General features: G+C 36.2%; 1 protein-coding gene across 1 annotated transcript in view; it reads right to left on the bottom strand.

Moving 5' to 3' along the window:
* The window catches only part of F5 (coagulation factor V), a gene marked incomplete at its 5' end in the record, with an annotated part of 49,025 nt that overhangs the window by 14,972 nt on the left and 20,605 nt on the right, over nucleotides 1-13,448 (bottom strand). The window contains 7 exons of the mRNA XM_083361252.1: nucleotides 248-427; nucleotides 2,375-2,582; nucleotides 3,192-3,428; nucleotides 5,705-5,864; nucleotides 8,052-9,921; nucleotides 12,775-12,987; nucleotides 13,225-13,375. Coding sequence (XP_083217378.1) covers nucleotides 248-427; nucleotides 2,375-2,582; nucleotides 3,192-3,428; nucleotides 5,705-5,864; nucleotides 8,052-9,921; nucleotides 12,775-12,987; nucleotides 13,225-13,375 — 3,019 coding nt within the window. The remainder of the gene's footprint in view (nucleotides 1-247; nucleotides 428-2,374; nucleotides 2,583-3,191; nucleotides 3,429-5,704; nucleotides 5,865-8,051; nucleotides 9,922-12,774; nucleotides 12,988-13,224; nucleotides 13,376-13,448) is intronic.

Here is a 13,448-nt window from a genome sequence, read left to right as displayed (position 1 = left end):
ATTTAAATAATATCCTATTTTCCTTAAGATCAGTTACAACTTGAAATGCATTGCGAATTCCACACTGTTGTTACATTTATTTCCCATATTTATTTTGTTCAACTCAAGAAGTTATACATAATATTCTTATCTCCTGTATGGCTAATATATTTTAATGAATGCTTTTTATCTATATTCAGTGCAAGTAGTTAGAAATGTTTCAAGTCATTTCAGCAAGAAACAGATGTGTGGATCTGAATTTATTTACCAGGAAGAAGAGGAAGGACCCCAAGTTGATTATCTTCCCTTCCTTCTTCAGTGAATGTCTGGCCATGAAAATGAACAACATGGATGTCTTTGGGTCCACCCATGTTCAGCAAATGCCAGTGGACATTCTCATCTTTGTACATCTTCAAGCCTTGCAACTGGTAGGAGATTCCATTGATTGCTAAAAATAAAAATATGACCAGATTAAACAAAAAGCTTTGCAGTTCAGTTTAATATAGCAGGCATCAGATTAAAAATGTGTAATATGGAAATCCAATAGCATTGTGAGGATCTGGGGGAAAACTTCTCTTTTTTCTCCTAGTTCTCATTAAGATTACAACTGCTTTTAAATATAGTAGTGCAAGGAGAGATGGAAAAAGATATTTATTTTTTAACTGCTTTGTTCACAAATATCCAGCAAAGATTGGTCTTAATAAAATATAAAATAGACCATTCAAAATAAGCCAGACTAAAACAAAATAAATAAAGTTAGGCACTGTAATACCAGAAAAATGAATGACAAATTCATCTTGCATTTTTGCAGTAACATGGAGCTATCTTCTAAGCTTCTAAAAATTATGATATAGCCAACTTTGGAAATTCCAGTTGAAGTAGATATATAGTTTAAATGTGTATTTTATTAAAGCAAATTATACAAACCTTCTTGAACAAACAGTTGTGAAAATCTTGATTTTGACTGACTAGAAGACCTAGAAGGTCTCTTCCAACTGTTATTCTGTTATTTGAGAATTGTGAAAGAGCCATAGTAGGAAGAGAAATAACTGAGAAAACAATTTAGACTGTGAATAGCTCCACAGATGTTGGTGCTACAGTCAATTAGTTCTGGATTAAAAGGAGGAAGACCCAGATTCTAGTACATTCACTTACACCGCTATGCAAGCTTTGCGCCAGTCAGTCTGGCAGCCCAACATACCTCAACAGATTGTTATCAGAGTAAAATAGATCTTATGCTGTGCTTTGATATACTCTAATTATCTATAAAATAAAAATGCTATGCTAATATAGTCGTGTTAATAAAAAACTTTTACTGAAAATCTCAGTCACAGAACTCTTAATATTTGGGAGCTTTATCATTATTAGTTGGATTCCACCTTTTGTATAGGAGTTAATGGAGCACGGTGATCACATGGTTAGGACACTGGATAGGAGGTTAGCAAGTCCAGCTTCAAGACCCAAATGTTGTCGTGAGGCATAGCTGAGCTCCTGTCTTTCACTTTAGCTTCCGCCAGGGGCAGGAAGGGAGCCCCCATGCAGCCATACCGCAGGCAACGGTGATGTCACCGGCTAATCCTTTCAACCTGTAAGTCCTTCGGTACTTCTGACACAAATGCTATGCTATAGGAGTTCAAGGAACCATTCATAGCAATCCCTCCTTCTGTTCCTACCCTCCATATCTACCCAGTAGGATAGGGCGAGCTGAGAGAGAGGGAGTATGCCAAAGTCACCTTTAGGAATCAAAGATGTATTTTTTTGTGCTTCTCTTCAAATAGCATCTCTGTAATTTTATTTATAAAGAAAACAAAGGTAATGATAGAATCTAAGAAGTGGGAAAGAATCTGATCTGTATACTTAATGTAGTTTTAAAGGTTTTTTTATTTAGGATACAAGGACTAGAAGAGAAAGCAAAATCTAATAGATTTGCTATTAACACAAGCAATCAGTTAACAATTGACTTAATTGTTTTAACAATGGATAAATACAGGTCTGCGCTATTATCAGGATAAGGAAAATAGAAAAAAATATATAAATGTAATTCTTATATTCTTAAGAGCCGTGATGGCACAGTGGTTAGAATGCAGTATTGCAGGCTAATTCTGCATTACACTGCAGGAGTTCGATCCTGATCAGCTCAAGGTTGACTCACCCTTTCATCCTTCTGACGTCGGTAAAATAAGAACCCAGATTGTTGGGGGCAATATGGTGACCCTATAAACTGCTGAGAGAGTGCTGTAAAGTACTATGAAGTGGTATATAAGTCTAAGTGCTAGTTCTATTGCTGTATACATAAAGATAACATTGAGTAGACAATCCTATTATGTCGTCGTTAGCATGAAAATTATTTATTGCAACTGGAAATCTTATACAAGAGAAATGAAAATATTTCTACCAGGAAATGTGTGGCGAGACTGGATTCCTGCAAGTTTCTCTACACGAGTCCTTTTGTTAGATTTTTCAAAGTACCAGCTTCTCTCCTCATCAAAGACCATAAAAAGCAGGACAAATTCCCTTATGTCTATTGGCCTGTTGTAATTGTCAATTGTGCCTTTCTGGCAGATCAAAATAGGTCCAATCAAACCAGAGTGAATATCTTTTTCCTGCAAAGTATATTTTAATGTAATTTATTTTTCAAGTTAAAAAAGAAACACAAAATGAACACTAGTAATATTTAGTAATATTACTAAAATGAACATTTAGTAATAGCATATAATTAAAGGTAAAAATAATTAACCGAAACCCAATATGAAAAATAATTATTTGGCAATACAAACAAACATACGTATATTTAATCTTAAAGAAAAATAAACATGAATATTCAATTAATATTTCTATACAAAACAATATATGTACTAAGAGATTATCTGCTTGGGAAAATGTTATTAATATAGCTACTAAATGGTGATGAAATTTGATTCCATTTCTCCTTCATTAGAGGTTTCAAAACTATTTGGCCTACAAAAAAATGGTCAAAATCTAGGGAAAAGTATACAAAACCTCAATACGTGACCCTATAATCAATGCTGAAAAAATAAACAGAAATCGTTCTTTTTCATGAAAGGAATTGCAAATCTAAGATAAAACTAATAAGCAAAGTGCATATGCTAGAAATACATAAGCATATATACGGTACTTCTTTAAGGTTAAATAAAGGCATTATATGATTATTAGGTTTTTTTAAAAAAAATATTTTATGATATTTATCTTACCGGATTTACACCAGAGTAATAGGCCCATGATCTACATATCTGATTTTTGTCTGTTGGTCCTGACCGTTTGGTGACATGCCAGACATATGTGTATGTGCCATTTGGCATGATTGCATCATCCTTTTTGAAAAACTCAGGAGACTGGTCATCATAGCTTCTGCCTTCGGAAGATTTCTCATAAAGAAGGCCATGAGCATGAAGTGAGTATGGTCTAGAGGCCTTATTTCTGAACTGAATCTAGAGAGTTGAACAGTCAATGATTAATAGGGAGGTTAAAAAAAAACTATGTCCAGAAAGTTTCAAACATTTGCAGTTTTTTAGCCCCTTTCAGAAATTGTAGGGTATTTCAAAGGACCATGGCATACACTGAAGCTGCAAACAAGTTATTTTATGAAATGTGATTATACAGTATACCTACATTTCTTTATTTAATTTTATTTTTATTATTTTTTGCTTATTCTGTATATGCTCAAAATGACCAATCAGGATAAACAAAGGTCCAATCAGCAACCAACAACACCAAAGCAACCAATTAGTATCAGGCATAAACAATCAATCAAAGACTAACCCTTACCAACTTGCACAGTTGAAAACCATCTCAGCTGAACAGCAATCAGAAATTTGGACACCTGGCTATAAAGTCAGGAGCCCAATAAGTTCCTGTTCAATTGTCTATGATGTACATAGCAGACCACCTTGCCTTTGAAGATGCCAACTACATTTGTTGGCGAAATATCAGGAAATCTGTTGTCTACATTATAATCACTAAACTCTGAAGCGCAACACTATCCAATAGATACCGACTGGGAAAGCCTACATCAATATATTAAATCCAATTTATTTTTTTCTTTGGATCCTGCCACATAAATACATGTGAGACTTGCCCCAAAACAGTTTATGTATCTCATGTACTGCATATACAACATGTTATTAGTTTCACTGGATCTCCATATAGAGTATATACAAAACTATTCTATACAGGTAGAATGTGATTATACAGTATACCTACATTTCTTTTTTATTTAATTTAATTTTTATTATTTTTTGCTTATTCTGTATATGCCCAAAATGACCCATCGCATTTAAGGACCACTTATTCAGCCAGCATTCAAACTGAAATGGTAATCCTTGTAATAGCAACCATTGTAGCATCCCCACAATAACATGATTATAATTCAGGTATTTGGCAATTGGCTCGCAATTACAACATCACAGGGGTGTTCATGTAATTGCCATTTGCAACCTTCACTGCCAGCTTCTGACAAGCTGGTGACAAGTCAGTGAAGAAACTGAAACAAGGTTTCAAGTGGTGACCACATGCTCTTAATGACAGTATAGGATTTGCCCAATGACACAGCCATGGACTTCCAGAACTGTCAGAACTGCATTCACTAAGAGGTAGAATCATATGATATCACATTTTATGACCAAATCTCTTAGCAACAGAAATTCCAGTCTCATTTACTGTTGTTAACCAAGGACTGTACAAGATTGACTCAGAATATTATTCAGACGGTACTGAAAATATCTGGTATTATATTGTACTTCTGTATCACCATACACAATAGAAGTGAATTGAATTTCCTGAGTGTTGAACTTCTGTAGGCTCAGGGAATGCAGGGTATGCAAAAGTACAAAAAATTTTTTTGAAAATTTGTGATATAACTTGGGAGGAAGGAGAGAGAAAGAGAATACAATATCTTAAATATTTAAACATTTAAATAAACAATATTTAAATATTGTTGTAAATGCCATACGCATAAAATAAATTAGAGTACATTTAAGTTATTATTTTCTATTTTGCTAGATAGACACATCTCTTAGAGTTAGAGGCCTGTTCTGGCAGTTTTTCCTTTTTACATCTAACCTGTCTGTTGCCAGTGCTTTTTTTGTAAAAGAAAAAGGTGCCGGAACTCACAAATGTCATACAACCTGCCTTGCCTACCCTACAAGGTTCCATCCAAAAAAGGTGCCGGAACTCCGTTCTGAGGGTTCTATGAGAAAAAAAGCCCTGTCCGTTGCAGTCTAGCAAGTGCTTCTTCCCTCCTTCCCCAGGGCTTCCAGAACTGACTATATAGGACTGAGTTTGAGCACAGGTTCATTCAAAGTTCAAAGCACTTCAAAGAAAAAGCAGTCTCTGAGGAAAGCTCAGACTTCCTGTAACAGAACAGATCTGTCAAAAAGAGAAAAGAAGCTCAGATCACCAGCTTCTCGCATTTCAACATTTGTTTCCGGTAGGCTAGTTGGCCCTATTTCTGTTGGTGCTCATCCCAGATAATGTGAAAAGCACTGATCTGATTCCAGTACTGTCCATGGTAAATGTTTGTTACATCCTTTGTATAAATAATTTAATTACTTAACATATGCAGTAGTTGTAAGACACAAAAATTTGGAATGGGCTTTTTAGAATCTGAAATTGATTCCGTTTTATTGCAGTTCAAATATTTTTCATGTTTAATGTTGTTAAAAATCCAAGGTATTCTTTTATTAAAATATTGCGAACATAGACTTACTTGAATTACATCATCTATCTCAGCCCTAATGAGAGGACCCAGTAGACCAAGTGGTTCTTCGTATTCTCCTCCAGTTCTAGGTGTCTGGAAAGTATCATCAAGATAACTTCGGAAAATAGCTTTTTTGAATATGGTCCTGGTTGCGCGATTTCTCACTGTACTAAGGATATGGAAGATTTGGGGAGGAAAAACACTGAATTTTTAAAAATTTGCATATACTATATATTAAGTACTTGTAGCTGTAGAAAGAAAAATGGCAGAGTAATAATGGGAAAAAACATATCAAAGCTTTTATTTGAATTATGATATTCATTGTATTGTCATAATACGATTTGGAAAAAATCTAAATTTAACAAACTATAGTTGGTCAGCTAGAGGTTTAGATTGGATTTGGCATTTTTGTCCACCTATCAAGTACTTCCCTAGGGTGTGGAATGGGCAGATGTTTATTATTATTGTTGTTTTTTGGTCGCACAGTCAGCCAGATGTTTAGATTGAATTTTGCATTTTTGTCTGTTTCTTATTAATATTATGGTTCATCACACTATCAGTCAGATGTTTAGACTGGATTTGGCATTTTATTAGTATTATTATATTTTGTCTTAATGTATTATCTGAACCCAGATATTATAATTTATAAATCACAGATTATGAATTATTATGAGTTGTATCAACTCAGCCAATTGCAAACCATTATTATCAGGTTCATTGTCACCAGTGACATGCTCAGATGGCTTCATTGTTGAAGTGACTATTCCTATCTTCTCTTTGCCTAGGGTCTGTATGTTTGTTTTTATAATATTTATCTTTTAATGTGTTTTTATTTTGCATATGTTGTTTTTATCCGTTCTTTTATTTGATTGTTATATGCCACTCAGAGTCACTTTGTGTGAGCTATACAAATTTCATAAATAAATCATTACATTGTTCAGTAATGGGTAAGGAATTTAGGGGTTACTGTCACATGTACAGAGATCCGGCCTAATTTAACTCTTAAAAGAACTCTTAAAGTTATTTAACCAGCTTAAATAATTCCAAAGCAAAACAAAAATCTTATCTCTTGAAGTAATCTATTTGTTATTAAACAACTAATTGAACAGTTCCTTTAATTTTTATCTGAAATTTGCTTCACTATTATTCCCACCTGGTTTTCAGTTCAACCAATCATTACTCTGGCAAAAGAACAGGAGCTGATAAATGAGTAAGCCATGACTCTCCTACAATCAGTGCACAGTTTGTATATGAAAATATATCTTTTTCTTAATGTTTTCTTTCCTTTAAACATATTTATCTTTTTCAATTCCTTCCCTGCTTTGCAGTTCAGATTCTTCTGTTTTCCTTTTGGCTGGGAACATACAACAATAGTTTATAAATTATAGTGCCTGGATTCATAAAACACTGTTGTGGTTCTTACATATCGGGGTTTGGGGCTTCTTCAGAATTAGCTCTAGTGTGCTCCCATGCCATTTGTGTTTGGCTGCTGAGCAGTTAATTTCTAACTCAATTCCAAATTCCAAAAGAACAAGACCAAAACACAGATACTAAAACAGGGTATATATTCATGACACGCTATCCAAAAACTTCCGTTAAAACATACACCCTATGATCATAATACTCATCGATTTTTAAACAAATAGTTCGGTAAAACTGTTTTGAGTTTATAGAAAATAGAATTTTCAATCTACAACAAACCTCAATTACATTTTGTTTTATAAATTAAAATGAGTTGTGCTGGATTTAGATGACATCAAACCATACGAGCCTTGGTGGAGCAGTGGGCTAATGCCTCCTTAAGTAACACCAGCTGCCTGCAATTAGTGCAGGTTCGAGTCCCACCAGGCTCAAGGTTGACTCAGCCTTCCATCCTTCCGAGGTAGGTAAAATGAGGACCCAGATTGTTGGGGGCAATAACCTGACTTTGTAATAATGCCACGGGGGGGGGGGGGGGCAAAAAGCCCTAATAAGCAGGCATATACATAGAATGAAGGCTATTGCTAAGCACATTGATTTGTGCTTTAGATTGTAAGTCGCCCTGAGTCTTCGGAGAAGGGCGGGATATAAATGGGATTTTTGTAAAAAAAGATATTAGAAAGGCTTTGATGTGAATGAGATTGAAAAGAATCTTGGAAATCATTATTCCAGGTCAGAGTCCATAGTTCTATATTTGTTATCTTTCTGTGGTAACATCTGAACAGTCCAGTTCTTCATACCTGGCTCAAGTTTTAACAGCATTTCTTTATAACAGTTACAGCCTGTTCATGGCTTAGAGATTCTTTAACATCTTAGTATGTCATTGTTAAACCAGCAATATGAAATTGAACAATAAAAATAAATAATTCAGTCAAACCTTTTTCTGAAGGGTGAGTAGTTCCACAACACTTCTTCTGCTGCAATGTAGTACTTCCTTATATTTCCTTTGTTGATAGTACGTAGGTAGTGTCCAGCTATGTCATCAGGATTACGTGCCCTATTACTGTCAAGTCGAGAATCTGTGGTATACGGATTATCATAATACATTAACTCATATTCAAATGAACCACTGCTACTCTCATCATTGTCTATATTATCTATCTCAAATTCTTGATAGTCACCATCTTCCACTGGAAGACCTATTGTAACAATTGGCTTATCGTGTTGCCGTGTCAATTTGGCATCATTTAGCAACTTTGTGTGGTTGGGTATATTGGAAAGTTGGGAGTTGTTGAGATTCCCAGGTGGGACTAGAGGCTTGGAAGTCCTTGGAGTTAAAACATTTGGCTTTTTTTTCTTTCGTTGGACTTTTAAAAAAGGTCGAGATACATTGATAGTGCAGTTCTCATCTTTCTGGGCTTCATGTTTGTTATTAATTCCTGGTTGGAACATGGCATTTTCTTGATAAAATGAGGCATTTCTGCTGCTGTTCTGGAATTTATTATCAGCATCATTAGTGATATTGTCACTTTCCTTCTTGTGGACAACATTCCATTCCATGTCTGTGTTTTTAGGGAGGCATTTCTTTCTCTGGTGAGATGAACTTTTCTGAATTTTTGTAGTCTTTGAAATTGTTGTAGAAATAAAATTATCTAATGTGGCATTTGAAGTCAAATTTTCAGACTGTGGCATTATAGAAGGTACTGGAACAAGATTTGGCTTAGATCCATTGTTTTCCACTGTTTCTTTATCAGCTGAAGTTATATTTGTTGTAACTTTGGAAAACTCAACATTTGCTGCTACTATTTCTTCTTCTTTATAATCATAATCATATGAAAAGTAATTGGTTTTTGAGTTATGTAAGGTAGAGTCATTTTCTGTACTAGAAAGAAATTTTGTGTCCTCACTTGTAATGTTGAAAGCAGAAAGATTTCTCTTTTGTTGTACATGAAAGAGTAGAGCATACATCACTTTAAGAGCATGCAAAGTTGCCTCTGTCAAAACTTGTCTTTCTCTCTTTTTATCCCAAATATCTTTTTCAAATGTATTTTCTTCTTGCTCCTTCATGGAAGAGATTATTTCAAGAGACATTAAATCTTCTATATCTTTGCTCTGGAATCCTCTACCTGTTTTTAAATATTCAGCAGCAAGCATTTGTTTGTAGCTATCTGAAATCTGAGTAATATTCTCTTCATTTTGGCTTTTCTTGGATAGCAAGGTGCCAATCACTGCAGTGATATTTGAAATTAAAATTTCTCCTGCTGAAGATCTATAATTAGCATAGATTGTCTCAGATGCAGTTACACAACAATCATTTTGAGTTCTCAATTCTTCATTATCATGCAGAGTATCACTGCTCTTTGTTGGCACTAGATGAGAGTTTAAAGATACATCCCCAGAAGTATAGGTATCTTCTTGTATAGCTAGAGCTGTGAGATTCAATTCTTCTTCTTCAGCAACTGACCCATTAAATGATCGAAGCCCAAGCATGGAAGCTATCATTAATTGCTCCTCCTCGTCCTCCTCCTGTTCCTTGCTTGATTCTTCTTGACTATCCTCTCCATCGAAAAATCCAAATTCTTTTGCTATCTCATCTGTGTCTTTGTCTGATACTACACTTCTTTGGTCCTTTTCTTTGTTTTCTATTACTGGTACGTCTGAAGAGCCATAACTGACAATGTTGGCAAGAATACCATCATCATCTTCTTCCTCTTTTTCATTGCCATCATCATAATTGGCATCCAGAAATCTCAGTCTCATGCCATTGCTCATCTCACGGGAACCCCATGATGACAGAAGCCAGGTTCCTACAAATGCAAAATAATTCATAATAGATAGATTGTGCTTCATAGTTTGCTTATATTTAATTACTGATGTTAGTTCTGCAGTCCATTAACAATGTTAGTACATAGACTAAATTAGTATGGTAAATCCAAATCCCAGGGGGTGCGAAAACTTGGGTTTTCAAAATTATAGTGTATATGCATAATTCGCTGCTGTTATTTCAGATTTTTGTAAGGGGTGCAAGAATATATTAGAAGCATTCTAGGGGTGCGGGGTATAGAAAAGGTTGGGAGCCGCTGCACTAGGAATTGTGAGAGACATCCAGAATAACTGGAGAATACTAGGATAGGAAGGGCTTTCTAACATGCCATGGCAATATAACAGATACAAAAAAATTAGAGCTATAAACACAACAACAATCACAAATACTGTATATGATACCCATTACTCCCTTAAAGACAGGAAGGGGCAAGCTGAGGCTTCACAACAGCATATAGTCCTGATTTTTCTTTTTCTTTTAAGCTTTACTATTGTTTTATTTTGAGGAAAGATATAAAGTCTATAATTAGACATTATATCAGTATGGAACTACTTATCTTTATGCAGAATAACCTAGCTGCCCTTCTCCTTTTCTTCAAGCTCAAAGTTGGATGTCTTCAGAACTCTGTGCATCTCTCGGCTATAAAGGACTTACTAAGAACAGACTGAGACTAAAATTGAACATGAAGCTGTTGTTGATTCCAGGAGCTAGACTTTGGAACTTTTCTGTCATACAGTATGTGATCCGGACAGATTCAGATTCAGAATCTTAAGGTTCATATTCACAACTTGGACATTACTTCTGAATCATGATCATGTAAAACCAGAGTACACAAAGTAAGTTGTATGTTTCAGTTGATAAACCAGGCATGTCATTCAGGGCAAATGATCTGGCATCATTGAAATATGCACTGATAACCACAGGGTTGGATTATGAAATAAATTCTTTGGAGGGTGTCTGGAAACTCCACTGGCCTGGAATTCAGCAATACAGGAGATAAATGACACAAAGCACCATTTTGAAACACTTGCAATGGCTATTGACCGTTTCTCAGGTTTAATTCAAAGTGCTACTATAGTGACTAGGGGGGCCTTCGCCCAGGTTCACCTGGTGCACCAGTTGCGGCCCTATCTAGACTTGGATGCCCTGTGCACGGTCACTCATGCGCTCGTGACCTCTCGTTTGGACTACTGCAACGCTCTCTACATGGGGCTGCCCTTGAGGACCACTCAGAGGCTCCAGCTGGTACAGAATGCAACCGCGAGAGTCATGTTGGGAGTTTCCCGATACTCCCATGTTACACCTCTACTCCGTGAGCTGCATTGGCTACCAGTTGTCTTCCGAGTGAGATTCAAGGTACTGGTAATGGTGTTCAAGGCCCTACATGGCATGGGTCCAGAGTACCTTAGGGAGCACCTGCTGCCGGCATCAACTTCCCTCCGCCCTGTGCATTCCCACAGAGAGGGCCTCCTCAGGGTGCCACCGATCAGAGAATGTCGATTGGTGGCCCCCAGGGGGAGGTCCTTCTCTGTGGGCACCCCGGAGCTATGGAATCGGTTGCTGGTTGAGCTCCGGATGGCGCCCGACCTCTGCTCCTTCCGACGCGATCTGAAAACGCATTTGTTTGAACAAGCCGGCTTGGCCTGATAGGGGGTGGGTTGGGTTTTTTATTGCTCTTAACATTTGTATTTATCGTTTTTACTTGGGCATTATGTTTAATTCCTTTTAACTTTTGTATTTTTTGTATTTTATACATCTGCCCTGTTCACCGCCCTGAGTCCTTCGGGAGAAGGGCAGTATATAAATAAAATTAAATAAATAAATAAATAAATAAATATACAAGGCTCAGGCCCAAATTACTATATTGTCTACTGCATGCTCAATTGATCGTCTTGTGTGCCACAAATATATTTCATATAAATAACTAATTCTACCTTCTCCCTAGTAGATCATATACCCAGAGGTCACCCCCTTGCCTCCTTTCCCCTTGTAAGAGTTTAGGAGAAGGCTTGAAACATCATAAACCCAAGTCTTTCAGCACTTGGAAAATGTTGTGGTCATGGTTTTTAAAATGTTTTTTTCTTCAGATTATTAGACTAAATGTTATTGTCAACAGATATTTATAAGCTCCCATAAAATGGAACTGGGAAGAATTTACATGGTATAAATATATAGAGACAAAGTTAAAAAAAGAAATTCTAGAAAGTTAAATCAGAAGGAATTGAGTGAATATAATAACAAATCAATATTCTGTCACATAAATTGGATTTTTGCACACTCATAATCAGAAAGACCCCTGTGGCCAATTTAGATTTCACCTATAATTTGGCAATGCTTATTTGTTTAAATTCATGCTAGTTTTATTTTAATTCTCTTCAGTGTTTTTATGAGCTTGTCGATCAGAAGGTCGGCAGTTTGGCGGGTCGAATCCCGAGCGCCGCGTAGCAGAGTGAGCGCCTGTTACTCGTCCCAGCTTCTGCCCACCTAGCAGTTTGAAAGCACGTAAAAACGCAAGTAGAAAAATAGGGACCACTCCAGTGGGAAGGTAACAGCGTTCCGTGCGCCTTTGGCGTCTAGTCATGCCGGCCACATGACCATGGAGACGTCCTCGGACAAGCGCTGGCTCTTCGGCTTTGAAACGGAGATGAGCACCGGCCCCTAGAGTCGGAAAACGACTAGCGCGCATGCGCGGGGGAACCTTTACCTTTACTTTTTATACTATGAATTTTATAATGTTTTTAATAATATTGCAAGCTATTCTGATAGCTCAGTTATAGAACTAGCTATACACTCTGAAAACAAATAAAGAATCAAACACAAAGCTATTATTATATACCTAGATTGTCCATGGTTACAGTAGCTGATTCACCACTCATGGGGAAAAGATTCAAAATATCTTGATGTTTTTCCTTGAATAAGAAGGTGTGACCAGAAAGATGTACTGGAATAATCTCATCCATTGTTCCTACACTGATGAGGTGCCATTCAACAATTTCAGACTGACGAAACCCCAAAGGATCTGTTCTATCCGATGCATAGCCATTGAGTGCTAAAATTAATTTAAAAATGCAATTAGGAGTGCAATCTTAAGAACAGCTACTCAAAAAATGAGTTTCAATAGTTAAAGAGAACCTGTTCCAAGATAAATGTCCTTAGAATCAAAGACATAAAATTAGAATTGGAAAAATAGTATATTTTCCATATTCATTTTTACTTTTATTATTCATTTAATTTTAATGATGTTGAGTTAGCACAGAACAAAATAATGACTTAGGTTACTACTCACTGTACATAACATTGGACTTGTAAAATTTGGGGTCATCTCTCTTAACAGTGGAGGAATTGCTGCAGTATTTCTTGATATTGTCTTCCAGGTACCAGCTCTTGTTCTCATCAAACACTGAAAAGACAGCATGCTGTTCCACATCAGCTTTTTTCTGCACAGCAATAGGTAGAAAATAGATCTAGTTCAACTGACAGAATGATATGCCATTTGCCATACATTTCCTT

This window comes from Vipera ursinii, assembly GCF_947247035.1.
Source record: "Vipera ursinii genome assembly, chromosome: 4".
NCBI lineage: Eukaryota > Metazoa > Chordata > Lepidosauria > Squamata > Viperidae > Vipera > Vipera ursinii.
The sequence above is the reverse complement of the archived record's forward strand: the minus strand, read 5'-3'. Positions and strand labels throughout refer to the sequence as shown.